Raw genomic sequence first — 20,446 nt, 5'->3', positions numbered from 1 at the left:
CACGTAGGTCTCGGATTTAGCAAATATTTATTGGACACACTCTTTTACACACTCAAGTACAATTATCATCAAGTTCAGTATCACAATTCTTCTTGTGCCGTTAACCTTTATGGGACAGGCTATTTAAATTCTGGTAGTGGCAGCGGGATGGAGTTAATGTAAATGTCCGCCATTGTAGAGTAATAAAAATTGTAATCATGTTACTCAAAATGCTGTGATTTCTACAATTTTTGTGATAAACGAACGAAATAAACGCTACTTTTATCTAGAAAGTGTACAGAATCAGATACTGTAATTTACAGATTTTAGAATCTGTAAAAATTGTTACATTGATTCCAAAAAATTTTTTCCCCAATTTTGAGCGTCTGTCTACAAAAATGCATAAAGCTTCTGCACAAAACCTTCCTGCAGTATAAATGCATGCTTCTGACTCAGTCTGATTGTGTTATCTGGAGGAGAGAGAGAATGTTTGTTTTCATTGCACATTCTCCAGTCAGTGGGCTTCTTGTATACACAAGTGTGGGCAGTTCTTATCCTACATTGCCTTATGAAACTCTGTTTATTCAAGTATGTCGGACTATCCACACAGAGGCAGTTCTTGGAATATCACCTCATAACACTTGCTTCCAGGTCCCTTCAGAATAAACTGTAAGGCATTCTGAATGGTGTGATTTACGAGCAGCCTCTGAATTTCGACTCCTTCAATGCGAAAAGGGGCCATGGTGCATAGTTGAAATTGCGATGTTTTATAAGCGTTATGAATAGAGGACACCACTCGCCATCACTGGCTTACTTCCTGCTAATACGAGACTAACATTGCGTGTGCGTGCTTTGTGCGGAAAACAGAGTTAATTACGGACAAATTGCATGAATTGCGACGTCGGACTCTGCATTCAGTGACATGCAACATTCAGTTAGATGGTGCAGGAGGGAAGACAGTCTACTCATAAAGCTGGTGTCCAGAAATAATGTAAGTAGAACAAGAATTTCTATCTTAAAATTAGATTTTAAAACATTGTGCACACGCATGGACTGCGCATACCCATACGGTGTCTTTCGGCCACTCAGCTTTACTTTAAAGGTCCCCATACGGTGTCCTTCGGCTCATAAAGGTTAATCTCAGCTGCTAGACTTCAACTTCAACTGTCAATCGTCAACTAACTCATCTGATGCATTCAACCCCCTTATACAGGCCTTATGCGGACAGCTTCCAGAACATTGTTCTCAACAGTTCAGTTTTGCTGTTGTCATCCAATGACCCTCTGTTGTCTTTCATCTCCGGGGAAAGGCGTTTGTTGTTTGGGCAATTCCTACACAATGGTGTGTTGGTATTGCATTTCCATGGAAGTATCACTTCCAGATTCCAAACACGCGACAGTATCTTAAGATTCACCTTATCTGGCTCATATAGGAACGTACTTAAACTTTTTAACTAAAAGTATCTTAAGATTCATTTTATCTGGCTCATATAGCCCCATACTTAAACTTTTTAACTAAAAATTTAGAGACTGTCTTATATGCCAGTATAAACATCATGTAGCAAGATATCTGATACATTTTGCTGCCAAGTCTAGATTTCTATCTATAGAAAGGAGTATTGTTAGGTCCATGTTGCCACTGTTGGGGTGGTGGAGCTCCATACTGCTGTCCTACAGGATCTTGATACTGTGGGGCTCTTCCTGCAACAGCAGGATTGGAAGGGACACCCTGAGTTGCATACTGTGGTACTTGTGTACTCTGATATGCAACCACTGCACCTGGTGGAGCCTGATAGTAACCAGCTTGTGGCTGTGGTGGACCCACAACAGGTGGGGGAACTGCATATGGAGTATACTGTGGTGGAGGAGCTTGTGGATAATGATGGTAGCCTGTAGGCGGATGAGGAGGTGGATGGTCCACCAACACACTTGTGCTGTTATCTTGTATTGGAACAGTTATCAAATTTGTTCTCATATTTGGAGGTGGATTTGACTGAGGGTTCTGCTGGGGGGTGGGGTATCCTGATACAATCATTGCAGGACGATGTGGGTGAGGGTTAAATGGAGGTGGTGGGGGAGGAGGAGGAGAAGGCTGTGGAGGACCACGACGATGATGATCCAGGACAGAACCTGCATTTGATACAGGAACCATAGCTCCATGTTGAAGCCTTGGATCACCTACTGATGGCTGTGGAACCATATGAGACTGCTTCATCCGTTGAGGGTTTGGAGCAACCATTTTATTTGCAGCAGAGGTTTCAACCATCATGGCATCCTGCTGAGTTTGAGGCTTGGTGTTCCCTCCTGTAACTACTAGAGGAAACTGAGCACTGTCTCCTATGGCCTGGACTGGCACAGCTGTGTGACGATGATTAATGTGAGCCTGCAAATTCAGAAATGAAGTTCATTATCACAGTGTGGGAAGTATTTTTTGTGACCTCAAGAAAGCCTTGATTGCATCAATCACGACTTATTAATGAAGAAACTGAAATTCTATGGAATTGTAGGCAAAGCATATGCTCTAATCAAATCATATCTCAGTGATAGGTATCAGTGAGTCCTCACTGATGATAAATTAACACATTCTTATACTTCTTCAGAATGGGGGAAGATTAAACATGGAGTGCCCCAGGGATCTATACTTGGACCAATGTTTTTTCTTTTGTACATAAATGACCTACCTAAAGTAGTTAATTATAACTCTAAGCCAGTCATGTTTCCTGATGATACCAGCATTATAGTTAGTAATCCTGATTTAGTAAATTTTAAAAAATATATTATTTCCTCTTATAGACAGTTGAATGAATGGTTTAATATCAATTTGTTGTCATTAAATTATAACAAAACTCAGTTTATACAATTTAGAACCACTAATAGCCAAACAATTCAATTAGATACCAGTTATAATAATAAATATATTATTAACAATACAAATACTCGGTTTTTAGGTATTACTGTTGATAGCTCCTTGTCATGGAAGCATTATATTGATGGACTTATGGTTAAATTAAGCAAAGCATGTTATGCTATTAGATCTTTAAGACCTTTTGTGTCCCATGAATCACTAAGGATGATTTACTATTCTTATTTTCATGCAGTTATGACATATGGTATAATCTTCTGGGGGAATTCCCCTTATAGTATCAATATATTGTAACGTATTTGCACTATGCAGGACACCCCCCTCCCCCGCAAGTGGTGACGTAACAGGGGACAACGCTGGTAACACGAGGCAACAGGGAATTGTGTGTGTGTGAGAGTGAGTGTTCAATAAATTCACTATATCAAAGATGGCATGAAGTTATTTGTCGCGTGACATATACCCAACACATGACAATATTTACACTACAAAAAAAGGCCATAAGAATTATTACAAATTCCAGAAATAGGGATTCCTGTAGGGAGTTTAGCGTTTTATTCTCAGTATATATTTTCATTACTAATTTTTGTAATTGATAATATCTCCTTATTTAAAACAAATTCAGAGTTATATGATATTAACACCAGAGGTAAAAATAATTTTTACGCTTCACAACCAAGGTTGTCTATCTATAACAATGGTGTTTATTATATAGGTATAAAGGCATTTAATCACTTACCTCCTTGCATAAAAAATTGTCTGATAATAAGAATCAATTTAAAAATACTCTAAAAACTACCTTTTATTGAATTCTTTTTATTCACTGAAGGATCTTTTTAATAGTAATTACTAATTTAAATGTGAAATTTTAAGGTTTTATCTATCATAAGTGCTTTATATTGGCATAAATATGTTATCATCTACCTTTTGGTATGATGATATTTTACGATATTACATTTAAGATGTTGCTATGTTTAATTTTGAAGTAGGAAGATCAATGGTTTGGTTTATTGTTTGATCCGACCTGTGCTTATTTCATAGCATGTGTATTTTAGTTACTTCTCTGTAACTGGTTCTATATCCGTCAGGCGTATTTGTAGCCTAGATTGGATCGATGGAATTTTATAACAGAATAAATAAATTAAGTAATCAATTACAGGGAAGACCCAGGCATAGGTGGGTGGACAATATTAGAATGGATCTTAGAGAGACAGGATGGGTGGTATGGGTTGGATAGATCTGGCTCAGGATAGGGACCAGTGGAGGGCTCTTGTGAATATGGTGATGAACCTTCGGGTTCCATAAAATGCTGGGAAATTCCTGAGTAGCTGCAGAATTGGCGGCTCCTCAAGAAGGTCTCAGCTCCATGAGTAAGTAAGTAGTCAATTACAGCAGAAATTTTTAAAATTACTTTAAATAAAAGAAACTAGCTCAAGGTTATTTTCGATGATTGTACATAATTTTTAAAAATTTAAAACTTGAAGGTTTTTCATAAAACAGTCTTACATATACAAGGTGGTACTGGAAAGTTCTCGGACTGTCATTGTTGTAACTGCTTCGGTGAAAGAAAATGAGAGAGGAGGCCAAGGTCACACTTTTGCAAGCCTATTGCATCAGTCTGCCATGTTACACCACACTGTGAACATGCACTGTTTTTACAGGAGTGCTTTTTAGACTGTGTGTTTCATTTTGACTGAGATGGATGACAAAATCGAGCAACATGTCTGCATCAAGTTTTACGTGAAGTTTGGTTAATCTGCTCCTGAAACCATTGAAATGCTTTGTGGGGCTTTTGGAGAACATTCTTGAAGTCGGACAACAGTTTCTGAATGGCATTCAGGTTTCAAGGCTGCTCGAATGTCAGTTGAAGACAGCGAACATTCAGGGCAACCAAGCACCAACAAAACAACAAAAAATGTTGAAGAATTTTGAGATCTCATCAACAAAGGCCATCGCCGAACAATCCATGAGCTCGCAGACCCTGCTGAGGTCAGTTATGGAGTTTGCCAGGAGATCTTAATAGAAAATTTGAACATGCGCCACACTGTTCCTTCATCATGACAATGCGCCCACCCACATGGCCCTGAAAACCACAGAGTTTGCAAACTAACATCATGCTTACCACTCCCCGTCCTCCTTACTCATGGGACTTAGACCCCTGTGATTTCACTATGTTTCCCAAATCAAAAACAAAAATGGAAAGGATGACATTTTGAAACAATGTCTGACATTCAAAAGGGATCGCAAGCTGCACTCCACAGCATTAAGGAAAATGACTTCCACGGTCCTTCTGAAGCATGGAAAAAATGATTGGATCACTGTATACTTCCCCAAGGAGACTATTTTGAAGGAGATGGTAGCCAAAATTGAGTAAGTTAAGCCAGCATTTCTTTTTTGACCTAGCCTGGGAACTTTCTGATACACCTCGTAAAATAACATCATGCACTACAAACGAAACCTATTAAAATTCCTGAATGAAATTTAACAATCTGTGTTTCAGGACAGCATAAAAAACTATATGGTTGGTGACATGCTGAACAAACCTCAGGGTTGGTCAATAGGAGTTTAATACAACTTTCAGTTGTTTAAGCATCTAGCTGTACCTGTGAGGAGCTCTACATTGCATATAAAGTTGCCCTTAATGTAGCTGCAGCTAGACTGACAGTGTATGTATAATAAGACTTATACATGTTGCCCCTAGCAGGGTTGCAGTTAGGCTGTCCAACAGTGTATGTGTAAGACTACCCCCTTACATATGTATAAGACTATGCACTATCAATAACACGTCACAAACATTCTGCACAACTGAATAACACAATGAATTATTCAGTAACTTCGAACAACTGGTGAACAGTTATTCATATAGAGGCTAGGAATAGTGAGTTCAGTTTATTACATTTTAAGATATTCAAGCTGCTTAGGCTACATTTTTATGATATAAAGCACTCATCTTCTGAAAAGAGCCCTTCTGGAGCTGTTCAATGTTGAATGCAATAAAAAATCACTATTTACATCTTTGTTTTTGTCTTTTCAAAACTTTTCTGTGTATGGAGCTGCTTGAAGCAAGGACCCACACACAACCCAATATCACCTTCACTGCACATGCATCATCTTTCTTGACTCTTGATAGGGTTTATGGCAGATGTACACACAACACTTCCTCATTGCATTCTTTTAGCAAGAACGGTAGGCTCGTGTAAAGCGATCATCTGTCAGATATTGAGTAATTTCCCCACTTGAACACCTTCCACCCTTGAATCAGATTCTTCTTTCTTCATAATTTTCCAGAAACCTTCCAATGATCATCATTTGACAATCTGGTAGCAGCATACCTTTCTCATTCTGCACGAGATCTGGCACATGAGTAGGTGTGTGTGTGTGTGTGTGTGTGTGGGTGTGCATGCATGCTATCAGTGTAGTAACCACTGATCCTGACACACCTATATCAGGATTCAATTCATTGTTAGTGTCTTCCCCTGTGTATACTCAAAGCTCAACACATATTCACAGTCATAGAGGAAGTTAAGTTTTATTCCAAACCTGTGCCCTCGAGTTTTTTTTACATATTTTTCAAAATTTATCCTTCCTTTGAACAGCACTAACTTTTGTCAACACAGGAATCTTGAAAAGGACTGAAGCTATGAAGAAATACATCAGGAACTTGTTGAAAACATCACACACCTTGTGATGTCAGCCTCCTATTTGTTCCTTATTTGAAAAATGCAGCATTCTGTTAAGGGAATCTGTGTCTTGCCACAGTTACTGAGAAAATTTTGGAGCCGAGTAGTAAATCTGTCAACCAGTACTCTTTCAGCTAGTTTCATTTATTTCTAACCATCAATGTTAGCAAAGCACTGAAAGTGTACTTTTCATTTCTGGTTGTGTGTGTTCACTTTTTCAGACTGTGAGGTAAGTCATTTTTATCATATTTGGAAATCACTTGATGCTCATAACTACTAGTCTCTGTAGTGAACACATCCACTGTGATCAGGGAGCATGGTCTTGAAACAGTCCATTTCAGTTGTGTCTTCAGAGCATATACTGGGTTTAACACATGAGCTTGAGGCATCAAAATCATGTACTGTGGAAATCAAATACATGTTATTATTCTCCCTTAGCTCAAAGAAACAACATATTTTCATTGGAAACCTTCTTTCATTTAGCTGGACACCTTACAACCTCAAAATCACCAATTTCCTTTATATCACCTTCTGGTTCTCTATCACTATCTAAATATGACTCATTGAGTATTCTAACATTTTGCTCCAATTTCCAGTTCTCAAGAATTTCATTCACTTCACCAACAGTCAGGTTTGGAGCAGAAAAGCCTTCTCCTTTATGCATGCACTTGTACTTGGTTCAGCCACCATGATATATAACCTGCTAGGATTTTACTTTATATGTGAAAGTAAAAGCTGTAATCTTACAAAGAAACCAAGTTCAGTAAGACCTTCTTCTTACTCCCATTACATGCCACAAGCATGTGTACATGTGTGTACAGCCATTATCCTGTGATGAAAAGGCACTGAAATGCGTACAAAAGACAGTAAGCAGGCTGTCAAGACATATAAACGCTGGTCATGCTAGTGCGACAATAGTCCTGAAGGAGTTAATTTAAATTACCTGTAAGTCTCGTTGTGATAGATATGTACGTCTGCATCCTGCATTTCCATATCTTGTCCCTCCATGAGTGCACATAAACACAGTTCCAAGTCCAGTCTGTTCTACTCTTGTAACTTTTTCTAAACAACGAGGGCATACTTTGTCTTCTCTCTTTGCACATGATAAGCAGAACACATGTTTGCAAGGAATCTGAAAGACAAATCATTAAACCATTAAGAACTGCATAATGGGATGGTTACAATTTTGGATTTATAATTATATGGAAGGAAGCAGTTGTGGACTTTAACGTATGACAATTTTTCTGGAGACTCTGAAAACTTATAAAAAGTCTCTGTCAACATGGCCTGTACCCAGGCCAAGAATCAAATCCAGATTTCCTGAAGGTGAAATAAGTGTGCTGGGCAGTGACATGTAAGACTCTACAGAGATGTAGAGATGGGTCCAGGGCCAGTAAAATGATCATGATGCTGCACAAGAGTATGCTAACACAATGTGCTCCTAGAGCACTGCACGTGCTGGCTGGCAGCAGGTAGTAATAATTCTGCCAGCAGGTGGATCTGCCAATACACCAGATGTCATAATTTTCATGAAAAAATCTTCTTTAAGAGAACTTCTTGAAGCCTGTATTTTGTATAGAAGACCTGAGGTTTGCACAGCACTGACTGTGCAGAGTACTGGCTCCTGTAATGTTACACTGTGTAGTCTGATAGATGTTTACCAACACTGTGACATGCTGCTCACATGACCCTGCAGATGGAGACAGTACGTTTCTCCAAAACATCTGTAAACATCTACCACACCATATGGCATAACATCCAACTACTCTCCCATGTTATGTTTTTTTTTCCAATATTGGAGGTGATGACTGGATCACAATACACAAAAAAGAGGCCCTAGTAAGTAGTTCTATATACACATAGACTGAAATTCATTTTAATAATTTAGTTTATGAGTGCATTCATTAGAATATTAATTTACCTTATTATCTGATACAATTAAAGCTTTACAAAGCTTTGATTGAAGTTAGATTATTCTTTAACCAGACATGTTTCAGCATTCCTTTGTCTTCTTCACAAGTAGAGTGGTTACGAGGCTATTAAATGTTTACAGAAATATATACATGATTATAAATTGTGGGTTCCTATAACTTATATTTCTGCTAATGAATAAGATATAATATTATTAAACTGAAAAGCCATACACATTCAAATATTAAGATACTTTATAAAATGTTCAAATACAATATTGCTGCTGCAACTGTTGCTGTTTAAGTTACATGTAAACCTACATACACTATCAAGACAGTATAATAATGGTAATATTAATGGCTATTGAACAAAATGTGCAGGCTACAAGTGGTTACATACTCCTTTCTATTTATAATAATGAAATTCCACAGTTTCTGCATCTCAACATAATGTAGTTCCTAGTAATTTCTGACTCTGGAATTAATATAATCCACGTATATGCATAGGTATTAAACTTCTCTCTCAACACTATGACCTAACTCTTTCCATGAAGCAGGTTATTCTTGAAAATCTAACAGTCATTCAGCTGGTCAATAATTCCTCACACTGTATGAAACCTGGATGCTCATTACTGTGTTCACGAGAGCTATAATACTCGATCATACCCTAAGGTAAAAGAATCAAGTCCACAATCTTTTATCCTATTTTTTAAGCCCTGTTTTTAATATCATCCTTCATTTATGTCTAGGACTCTGAACTAGCCTTATCCCTTCAGGTCTTCTGACTAAAATTTTGTATGCATTTCGCTTCCACTGCATGGATACTAAATGATCAGATCATCTCATCCTACTTAATTTGTCACCCTAATGTTTGTTGAAAGGAAAAGTTATGGAGTTCCTCATTATACAGCTTTCTCCAGCTTCCTCTCCTAGGTCCAAATATTTTCAACACCCTGTTCTCATGCAACCTCGGTCTATGTTCTTGCTCAGTGTGGGAAGACAAGTTTACACCAATATAAAACAAGGGCTTGAACTCATTAAATCAAGTGTCATTGATGACATGTCTCATGCTCATAAAACTTATCTACTTCACTTTTTCAAAACAATATATACCATTCTTCCATAGATGAGGATTGGTTTCATGCACTTATCACAACAATGTATCATTGGATTAAGAACTTTTTCACCAATGAGATTCACTCGATGATCCCAACGAAGACGAAGCATAGGCTCAGGGGGACCACGGTTAATTGTTGTGAAAGTTGGAGCCTCCAACTGAGATATATCTGCTTCCAAATCAACTATAAAAATCAAAATATGAAATCATTAAAGAATATTCAAAAAGGCAAAAACAGGCTTGTGTATACATCACATATCAAATAATTAGCCATGAATGTCTCAGACTCTGAGACTGAAAAATCAATATGTGAAACAAAACCAAGATTCTTCCTCAATCTGATTTTGAAAATCAGAAATGCACATGCCTACAAATGATGTAAGTATGAACTGTTGTGTACAGTTACATGGTTATTGAACTTCAATTTAGGAATTACTTTTTGGAGGTTGTTGATTTTCATCATTGGATTCTTGAACTTCTTTCCCTGCCTGCAATGGCACTTCTTCCTCATCACTCTCGATAACCTAGAACAAAGTCAGCTGAACAGTACGAATGCTGTTTAGCAGCAATGAATTTAAATTAACAGTTGAAACTTATTGCAGTTGAGTATTTGTATAATTTAACAGCAGATAAATGAAGCACTACAACAATATACTACAAACGTACTACCACATGACTATGAATCCCTGGAGGATTTGCATTTGAATGTCAGATAATTAATTTTCATTCCCTAAATATGCCATTAACACAAGGCTGTTGTGGCTAATGGCAACTCAAGATCCTAAATTTATGTTAGGAATCACACTAATTTGAGTTGTGTTCAAGAGGAATGGCAACAGATAGGATAACATACACGAGTGCGGGAAGCCTGAGGGAACAGTCACCACAGTGTAACTTCCATACGACTCAGAAAGACCACCACCAACCAAGAAAAGAAATATCATTCACTGCTGTAGCAATAGTAGGAGAAAGCAACTCATCAGTGTATGTGAAGCAAATGCACACATCAAATATGGAGGGGTCGACATGTCACAATATCATTAGCACAGCCAAGATACCAATGCAATTCCAGCGCTACCTAAACAATTACATTCTAAAAGTGCCAAACTGCTATATAAAGTACAGCTGGCAATGCAGAGCATGGGGTAGCATAGTTGGGTGAGGCACTATGCTACAAACCGCAAGGTTGCAGGTACAATTCCCGATGAGGTCATCAGATTTTTTTCAATTGACCGAATCCTACCAGCTGTACTATGGCCCTGGGGGTTGACTCAGCCTCTGACATACGTGGGGCAATCCAAATTTTCTGAAATTTGAATTTTGCGTACGAATGGTTATGAGTACATCGAAATACCGCTAGGTGTCTCCTCACACAACCTTCTTGAATCAGTGTGGCAAACGGCGTCGAGTTGAGCGGTTGGGTTTATTGTTGGTGAACATATTTCCATTGTTGTGTTTCCGTGAGTTTGCAGTTTTGCGATGGCTGACCTGAGAGAGCAGCGTGTCTGTATAAAGTTTTGTTTCAAACTTCAGCAACAGCTTCAAGAGGATCCAAACTTTCTTTCGAAGGTTGTCACTGGTGACCAAAGATGGGTTTATGGCTACGACCCTGAAAGCAAGCAGCAATCGTCGCAATGGAAGAGCCCTTCTTCACCTCGGCCAAAAAAAGCTCGACAAATCAAGAGCAACATTGTCCATGTTGATCTGTTTTTTTGATACTGACGGGATTGTTCATAAGGAGTTCGTCCCTCCTGATCAGACAGTCAACAGAGTTCTATCGCGATGTTCTAAGGTGTTTGAGGGAGGACATGAGGAAAAAACGTCCAGAGAAGTGGCGCACGAGCGACTGGGTACTCCACCATGACAACGCACGACCGCATACGGCTTACATTGTGCAGGAATTTTTTGGCTAAAAACAAGATGGCAGTTGTTCCCCACCCACTGTACTCGCCAGACTTAGCTCCATGCGACTTCTTTCTCTTCCACAAGATGAAAATCAAGTTGAAGGGGCGAAGATTTGATACAGTTGAGGAAATTCAAGCAGAAATGCAGACGGTACTAAACACCCTAACAAAGAAAGACTTCCAGGATGCATTTGAAAATTGGCAGAAACGCTGGGATCAGTGTATGCGCTCCCAAAGGGGACTACTTTGAAGGTGATGGTGCAGATCTAGGTAAGATGTGATAGTTTTTATTAATATATTTTGGGAACTTTTGGATTGCACCACGTAAATCAGTACCAGGAATTTTTCTGGGAGTAAAGGGTGGCCAGTACGTAAGGCTGACAGCCTTACCACCATCTGTGAGCTCATTGTCTAGAAAATGTGGGAGCCTCACCAACTCGTAACCCTATGGGCCAAGACAGCCTGTTACAGGAATAGCTTTTACAGCTGCACAGGATGACACTCTTCATTTCCAGAACTCTGACCTAATGACTACTTCCCATAAATACATATTGTCGTGCAATAATTGACTATAGATGGGGTTTGGATTGGTAATTGGAGTTACTGGACTTTTACAACTTGGAACTACACGTAACTATAACAGTCTCATGGACCTACACACTTTATAACTCACTACAACAAGCACTAAGTCTTCTCAGTCTGCTGTGACTTTACCATTCCTTATCTGGTAATGGCTTCCAATGTCATAGATCCCTCAGTTTCTATATTCAACAGCTTCTGTCCTGGCTCACTGGCACCTATCTCACAACTACTCAGCACTGCTACGTAATGACTTAAAACAATGGGGCTCCTCTGGCCCCCACACCTCCACCAGGAGCAACTGCCTGCAATAACCTCCAATGGGTCTGTCTCCCAACTGCTAACTCAGGCTCAAGACTCTCTAGACTTCCCTACTATGTTCTGATTCTCTATATATACCTTCTGCATGGACCTGTAGAGAACACCACTTTCAACAGCTCCTCTAGAGTGCATACATGCTGCTGTGGGAATGTGGCACAGATCGCACAGAAAACACTGTTAACATGTTGTTACCGTGCTGTTTCCTCGCAATGGCTGACTCTGATGACTTCACAATCCTGGCTTTCCACAGATATGGCACAATATTGAAAGCTCAGTCAAACAACAACTTTGTTTGTAATAGTTCAAAAAGTTGCATGTTTCAGGATTGCTCTTACACCATCATCAGACCCTTCAAACAGAATGTGTAATGAAATTTTGCATGTTTTTGAGCAGTGTTTCTTATGGTCTAGTACTATTTGTTTATTCTTGTTAGTCTTACATGTAAACAGTAACTTTGCCAGCCAGTATGCACTGAAACACATGTTGGCAAAACTAGGAAGTCAGTAAAATACATTTAAAAAACACTGCTTTTAAAAACTGTTGATGTCAAAAGCTTACTTCTTGGATTCTTCCTTTTAATGTTACGTGACTTAAAACGGCTTTTTGTGTATCTGTCTGTAATCTTTTACTATGGTTACTTTCGTGGAAAAATAGGTCGTTCTCTTTCTGTGTGTAAAAAAATTTCCTGACAAGTACCCCTTACATAAAAACTCCAGACTTTAAAAGCCTACGAAGTATCAAACTCCCTCCTTCTTCCTCCCTCTTTTTCAAGCATGTGAGTATGGTATTGTATATAGCTGTGGAAATTTAGAGCAAGGGTGTACACAAAACACACTGCAAATAATCATTACTGATAAAAAAAATACAAGCCTGAAAATTACTTGCAACGTCTTTGATTACCTTGACAGCTTTCTTTCCACGACCTCGAGATCCTCTTCCTCTCCCGCGACTACGTGCACGACCACGACCGCGACCTCTCATTTTTTTAATTAATGTCATCAAATTATAACTGAACACATTCTTAATACAACTGACATTCTATTCGTACAATACCGAGTTAAGTCACTACTTTGGAAGTAAACAAATATACGGTTTTAATGCCGTACATATACAAACGATGTTCCTCAACTACACCACCATCACCAAGATGACCAAGATCAACACCATTTACTTTCTAACACAACCGAACCGGTTGTAAGAGTTGAAACCTCGTATTTCCACATGACTGAAAATGGAAATCAGAGATGATCTTACATAGAGCATGTCTATATGAAGCGGAGATTTAGGTGCATAGTCAGACGATACCATGCATTCAGTCCTAATATTATTATAAAAGGGCTTACGAAGCGTGCTATTTATACGTATTAATATTAATAATTTAACACTGGTTAAATATACAGGAAAATTCACAAAAGGGAAATATATAATTCTGCAAGAGTATACAACCACTACTACGTCACAAGCTGGCCATGACGCACTCTGTCCTTTGGCCTCTGGCACAACCTGCTGCTCACATAATTTCATATTGTAAGAGGTGAAGCTACCCCTGTTACAGGTCGCGGAGGCCCATGGGGTTGTGAGACGTCGAGGCTTCCACATTTTCCAGACAATCGGCCCACAGATGCCGGTGAGGTCAGCATTACGTGCCGGCCGTCCTTTACGCCCACGAAGATACCTGGTATTTATTCCTGTTAGTGGCTGAGTCAACCTCAGGGCCCTTGTGTGGCTGGAAGGATATATCAATTGAAAAATCCAATGGCGGCATCGAGAATTGTTATTGTGGGTGAAAATAATCTTTTGTAATAACTAAATTATTTCCAGGTCTCCAGAGAAGAATGTTAGTCGATCATAGCGACAATAATGTCTGAGACAACAACGCTGGGACCGTGGGTTCCCATCTGAAGCGGGGTTTGGATGTTTTTCCTCGTTTCTTCTTGTATTATTTCTCTGTGCAGATAAAGGCCTTGCAATTTACCATTCTCCGTCAAAGCAATCCGACCAAATGTTCAAAAGGTTCATACTTTTAGAACTTCACTCTGAATTGAACGCAGATCCTAATAAGCCAAACTGAAGAAGAAGAAGAAGAAGAAGCGCAGCCAATTAAAGCAGGAGGTCCGTACTGATCCGTACTAACTTACATGATTACAGCTCCTGGTCATCTTGGATGATGGCCATTCTCTAGATCCCTAGCAATCCCTAGATCGCTCTAGATCAGTGCTGTCCAACGTTCTTATGTACTCGGGCACAATTCACTGATGCCTATGGAGGTGCGGGCGCCACCACACACTACTACTACTACTACTACTACTACTACTACTACTAATAATAATAATAAAACAATAATGATGATAATAATAATAATAATAATAAAATTTTTCGAAAATATTTAACAGTACTCAGACGTTCAAAAATGTCTCTTGTCTTACAATTTGAATTAATATGAAAAATCGGCTCAATTATATGTGGTTACGGAGGGCGCCAGAAAATACCACGGGCGCCGCGTTGGACAAGGCTGATTTAGATTGTTGCGTTGAAGTTTCGGCACGTTAGGTATAAATCGTAGTATTCCGTGAGATACGCGTTCGAAACTCGCGTTCTCCGCGCGTAAACAGTATGGGCTGGTAACGACAGGTTACGAAGTGTTGAGCACGTGAGGTGCTGGGAAACATTCATTGTTGAAGCAAGGGAGGCAAAATGGGGAAGTTGAAAGAAGGAAAACGTAAATTAAAGGATATAACAAAGTCAGAAGAAGAGTTCTCAGATAACGAAATACCAGCAAAAGCACGTTCTTCTGATGAACCAGCTCCGAAGAAGGTAAAGGACACGATTTAACCTGTACCAAAATGAAACTGTTGTGAGGGAACCAATTTCCCTGTTTTAAGGAGTGGAATAACCATTGACATGGATCACTAAGCCAAAGGAACCCCAAAACTCGATGCATTTTTGTGAAACAAAATATTTTACGAATGAAAAATACCCAGTGGTTGCTGTGTCATCCTCTTTTGTGTCATTGAAGTGTTGTTTTGCATGCATGTGCTGCACCCAGCAGTTTTGACACCTAGTGTCCAATAACTTTAATATATATATATATATATATATATACACCAATCATTAGGATTAAGAACATAATCTGTTGTTTTAAAATATACAAGAAGTATGAACTGGCATAACAATGTAAATGATGTGAAAGAAATTCTGTGAGTCAGTGGCTATTAGAATTCTACCCTCAGCACACTGTTGAGAACAGTTAAGCCTCTGCATTAGGAAGAACCAAAAGTTGATGTGATGGGTTAGAGACTAGAGGCATTTTCNAACCCCAAAACTCGATGCATTTTTGTGAAACAAAATATTTTACGAATGAAAAATACCCAGTGGTTGCTGTGTCATCCTCTTTTGTGTCATTGAAGTGTTGTTTTGCATGCATGTGCTGCACCCAGCAGTTTTGACACCTAGTGTCCAATAACTTTAATGTATATATATATATATATATATACACCAATCATTAGGATTAAGAACATAATCTGTTGTTTTAAAATATACAAGAAGTATGAACTGGCATAACAATGTAAATGATGTGAAAGAAATTCTGTGAGTCAGTGGCTATTAGAATTCTACCCTCAGCACACTGTTGAGAACAGTTAAGCCTCTGCATTAGGAAGAACCAAAAGTTGATGTGATGGGTTAGAGACTAGAGGCATTTTCTCTTCAGAAATTTCATTGCTTTTCATTTCAGCCATTATTGCTTTATATATAAAACTATGAGGGACACTGAGTATGATCATATCAACCATATAGCCAGAAATTGTAATACCACAGTTACATGTCATAAATGTATTATTCATATTCAACCATACTGAATGTTCCACAGGTTCATAAAACTTATGAATTGTCAAATTTTAGGTGAAGTGGATCAACAAACAGAGAGTTCTTATATTTGGTTCAAGAGGAATTTCTCACAGGGACCGCCATTTAATGCAAGATTTGAGGGCCTTAATGCCACATTCAAAGCCAGAAAGCAAAATGGAACGGAAGGATGATCTATTTGTAGTCAATGAAGTGAGTCTTGAATTCATATGTTTATATATATATATATATATGATAAAATGTCTGAATAAACCAATCTGGCTTGAGAAACTTTTTCCTGTAGTGTCTTCATAATGTTTATGTTTGAACAGTAGGCATTTTACATAATAAATTAAACTCTGTACTTGTGTTGTCATCCTCTCTCAGTTCTATTACTCATTGCTGCACAAAGTATTAATTGTATTATGTACTGTGTATTTCAGATATGTGAGATGAAAAACTGCAATAAATGCATCTTGTTTGAAGGACGTCTGAAACGTGACTTATATATGTGGATAGCCAATATTCCAAGTGGACCTTCAGCTAAATTTCTAGTTGAAAATGGTAATATTTATTTTTGTTAAATGAATAAGGCAGCTTATTTTCCAAAATACAGTAGAACTTGGTTATAACGTCATCAAAGGGACCTAAAAATAGTGTCGTTATAAACGAATGTTGTTGTAACCGAAATGGGCACTTCCACAGTAGCCTAATGTTAGTCACGTAAAAATCTACCAAAAACAGAGTTAAAATGTTGCATTTTTTAGTGAAATACGTAGTTAAGTACAGACTAACGTAACATTAACGTGGAATTAATATGGATTCTCCATATCGTTTGTACTGTAGAATTCACCAAACCAAATTCGCGGCATACATCAGCTTTTTTCCTTCCATTTTCTATTTCACGAATCACTTTAACTTTCTCTTCAATGCTTAAAACTTTCCTTTTCATTGCCATGTTTTCACTACTGCACTTCTCTGGGTTTAGGCAGGAACACTATAGATTAAGTAGACAATGTGTGGTCCTGTTAGACGAGATTCTAGGAAAGGAATGACGTTAACAACCTGCCGCGTCCTCTTGCACTATTCACGCAGTCCCACCCCACGCCCTTGTTTTCGCATAAAACCCACACTCCTCTTGCAGGCCGCGGTCGTATTCTTCTAGGACAGTCACGTCAGCAAGTAGAGAAAGTGAGGGTGGGCAGACACATCGAACTTTCCCACGATATCAGAGAAATTCAGGAATGAAAATGATGTTACATACGAGGTTGATGCATTTGTGCATGTCGTACTAAGCAAGGTATAAAAACAGTTGCTTTATGAGGAATTAGTTCATACCATTGAATATTTGACGCAATAGACAAGGTGTTGCAGAAACCGATGTTGCTATAACCAAGTTTTACTGTATGTGGAAAACTAAAGCACATCAATTCTGTATAAACTTAGAGCTGTGCTCTGATAAGGAATCCCTTACTGAAACTTGGTCATAAATAATCAGAAGAACTTTATGGGATTATAACTCCATTAACAAACCCTTCAAGAAATGCTGTTATTTTAGACCATGTCGTAAAGTGGAAGAAAGTCTCCAAGTAAAAATTTTCATATGTGGGTATATACTGTCAGTATGAGAAATGTTACATAAATATTAATGAACACTCTTTTTGTCATTTCAGTTTACACAATGGCAGAACTAAAGTTTAATGGGAACTGTCTGAAAGGTTCAAGACCTATACTTTCATTTGATGAGAACTTCACCAGAAACCCTCACTACATTCTTCTTAAAGAGCTGTTTGTCCAGGTATGAAGTATTAAAATATAAATTCTTAATCCTTTGACCTCCTTGCCATAATGGAATAAGCAGATGAGCGATTTTACTGTGGTCTTTATTGGGTAGTATGGCTAGAGCTGTATCAATAAAAATGTGGAACAGGTTTAGTCAAAAATTGTAGTTGGAAATTCTGAATATTATTATAATTTTTGTGTAGGTGTGGGTTTAAATCTATAGCTTCAGTTCGTATAATTTGTGCTTTCACAAGGTGATTTTGTCTGTCAGTGTAATTTTATCATTTGTGTGCTGTATTGGTATAATTAGTTTGTTTTGTTAATTATAATGTTTAATTCAAGTTTATGGTGGGTGCAATTTGTATTTCATTGCAGATATTTGGTACACCATACCATCATCCAAAAAGTCAACCTTTCATAGATCATGTGATTACATTCTCAGTAGTAGACAGTCGCATTTGGTTTCGCAACTTTCAAATTCTGTCTGAAGATGGAGCTTTGGCAGAGATTGGCCCACGATTTGTACTGAATCCAATCAAGATATTTGGAGGTAGTTTTCGAGGGCAGGCGATATGGGAGAATCCAAAATTTGTATCACCAGCAATGGTAATATATATAGCCTGTTGTTATTTTAGCGTATTTATGTTTATCATGTTTGCTTATCATAAATATTTGTGTAGTAACTTAACAATTGAGATATTTGTGCCACTAAATCATTTTGTGAACAGATTCTGTTCTGAAATTTGATCCCTAGCATTTATAGTAGTCGATGTATAACTAACTGAAACCTGAAGGTTCATTACCATGTTTACATGGGCCTGCCACTGGTCCCTATTCTGAACCAGATAAATCCAGTTCATACCACACCATCCTATTTCTTTCAGACCATTAAAAATTTATGGTTTTTATAAATATATACGTGGTAAAACTTGTGTTATCAATTCAGCAAGTACTACCCACTCTGATGGCAGGAAGCTGTGGGGGCCACACAAAATTTTTAATCTCAGTAGTACTCTTTTATTTCTTGAAAGAAGCTGTATTGAAAGCAGACCCGAGGAAAAGGGTGTATGGAGTCACAGCAGGTGACTTCCTTTCCTGAGCACTATCAGGTCTTTCTGTATACATAGGAGAAAGTACCCTAAGGTATGCTGTCAGATGCAGGAAGACACATTAGAAGCTTAGTATTGAAATTTTGGAGAAAATCTGGCCTGATAAGTTACATGTTATGTTGTTAAAGAGTACATATTGCAGTAGGTATTATAGTAAAGTGTCTGGTTAGTGCAGCCAGGGAGGCCCAGGTCCTCCATGTGTGAAAATGTTAAAATATTATTTGATCTCTTTTTCCAGTACCGTCAGCAGATTAGGAAAATTGCTGCTCATAAGTATGAGAATCGGTTGGAGAATAAAATGACATATGAAGAATCAAGACCTAAAGAGTCATATCAGTTAAATCCTATTGATGAAATTTTCTCTGGTGATACCCTGGAGAAGGCTAGTGAGATTGAAACTCAGGCCTTAGTAAGAAAAGTCAAAGAATTGGAAACTCCTGCCTTAAAGAACAATCAAGTCAGGTCAAAGAAAAAAAAATCAGAAGTGAAAGAATTGGAAACTCCTACCTCAAAGAAGAATCGAGTCAAATTGAAGAAAAAAAAATCAAAGCAGCTGAAAGATTTGAACAAGCAGGATAAAAAACTGAAACCGAAGAAAACTCATAAGCAAGGAAAGAAATTCAAGAAGTGGAAAGGTACTACTACAACGAAAAAATGTTTCATTAATCAGAAGGCTGCACCTGTTGAGATGTAAAGCTGTTAAAGTAATGTAAGATTTGAAGCTTTAACTGTGAATAAATATGCTGAAATCTTCTTGGTTGATCATCTGTGTCAGCATTGAGTTAGAAACCAACATTTCACGGAGCTCTGCCTCCGCTATCAGGTTTGATTTGACATCATTTAAACTCTGATGATGGAGATTCTTGAACTGATAGTTTTTAATTCAACATTGACACAGCTGATTGCCCAAGAACATTTCGGTACCTATTAAAATAAAGGCAAATGAACATCGTATGAACAGTAGTATTTGAGTTTTAATAATTCTAGCACAAACCAATTTATCCTTAGCAGATTATTTGGTGATTTTGGGGTAAAGATGTCCCTGTGCTTAATTGAAGAAGAAAACGATGAAGATGTATTGGGGAATGGAGGTATAGCTCCACCATCATTGAGCTCTGAACCTGATAGAACTGAGTGGTCACCCTCACACCCTGGTCACTTTAGCCCTGGGGAAAGAGGCCCCAGTATGTGCTTGATAGGAGGCCTAGTGGGGACCAGAGCCAGTCTAAACACTATGCTGAAGAGAAAAATCTTGCTGCTGCCAGGAATTGAACCCATTATCCAGCTCTGTGACCCACTGCTATACCAACTAAGCTATCCCAGTTCCTATTTGGTGATGTAATCCTAACATAATTCCATTTTA

At 38.2% G+C, this 20,446-nt stretch overlaps 2 protein-coding genes across 4 annotated transcripts; one reads left to right on the top strand and one right to left on the bottom strand.

The window, feature by feature from the left end:
• Nucleotides 1-942: 942 nt before the first annotated feature.
• LOC111875616 (E3 ubiquitin-protein ligase Hakai) lies at nucleotides 943-13,859 on the bottom strand. Of its 2 annotated transcripts, none has more exons than XM_023871996.2 (5): nucleotides 13,250-13,859; nucleotides 9,982-10,069; nucleotides 9,542-9,729; nucleotides 7,462-7,650; nucleotides 943-2,361 (listed from the first exon to the last, which is right to left on the bottom strand). In XM_023871996.2, the coding sequence occupies exons 1-5, from the start codon at nucleotides 13,346-13,348 to the stop codon at nucleotides 1,579-1,581; spliced, it is 1,347 nt and encodes a 448-aa protein (XP_023727764.1). In that variant the 5' UTR covers nucleotides 13,349-13,859; the 3' UTR covers nucleotides 943-1,578. The 2 variants fall into 2 exon arrangements, with proteins under 2 accessions (XP_023727764.1, XP_033611762.1); XM_033755871.1 differs by having other exon boundaries at nucleotides 9,982-10,084; nucleotides 13,250-13,335.
• Nucleotides 13,860-13,945: 86 nt separating this feature from the next.
• On the top strand, nucleotides 13,946-20,046 carry LOC111875617 (ribosome biogenesis protein BRX1 homolog). Of its 2 annotated transcripts, none has more exons than XM_023871998.2 (6): nucleotides 13,946-14,027; nucleotides 16,250-16,405; nucleotides 16,636-16,756; nucleotides 17,866-17,990; nucleotides 18,350-18,580; nucleotides 19,322-20,046. In XM_023871998.2, exons 1-6 carry the CDS (start codon nucleotides 13,971-13,973, stop codon nucleotides 19,775-19,777), a joined length of 1,146 nt encoding a protein of 381 aa, XP_023727766.1. In that variant the 5' UTR covers nucleotides 13,946-13,970; the 3' UTR covers nucleotides 19,778-20,046. The 2 variants fall into 2 exon arrangements, with proteins under 2 accessions (XP_023727766.1, XP_023727765.1); XM_023871997.2 differs by lacking the exon at nucleotides 13,946-14,027 and adding an exon at nucleotides 14,888-15,163.
• The last annotated feature ends 400 nt before the right edge of the window (nucleotides 20,047-20,446 follow it).

This window comes from Cryptotermes secundus, unplaced genomic scaffold (genome assembly GCF_002891405.2).
Source record: "Cryptotermes secundus unplaced genomic scaffold, Csec_1.0 scaffold50, whole genome shotgun sequence".
Taxonomy (NCBI): Eukaryota; Metazoa; Arthropoda; class Insecta; order Blattodea; family Kalotermitidae; genus Cryptotermes; species Cryptotermes secundus.
Note: the sequence above shows the minus strand (reverse complement) of the source record. Positions and strands in the feature narration are given on the sequence as shown.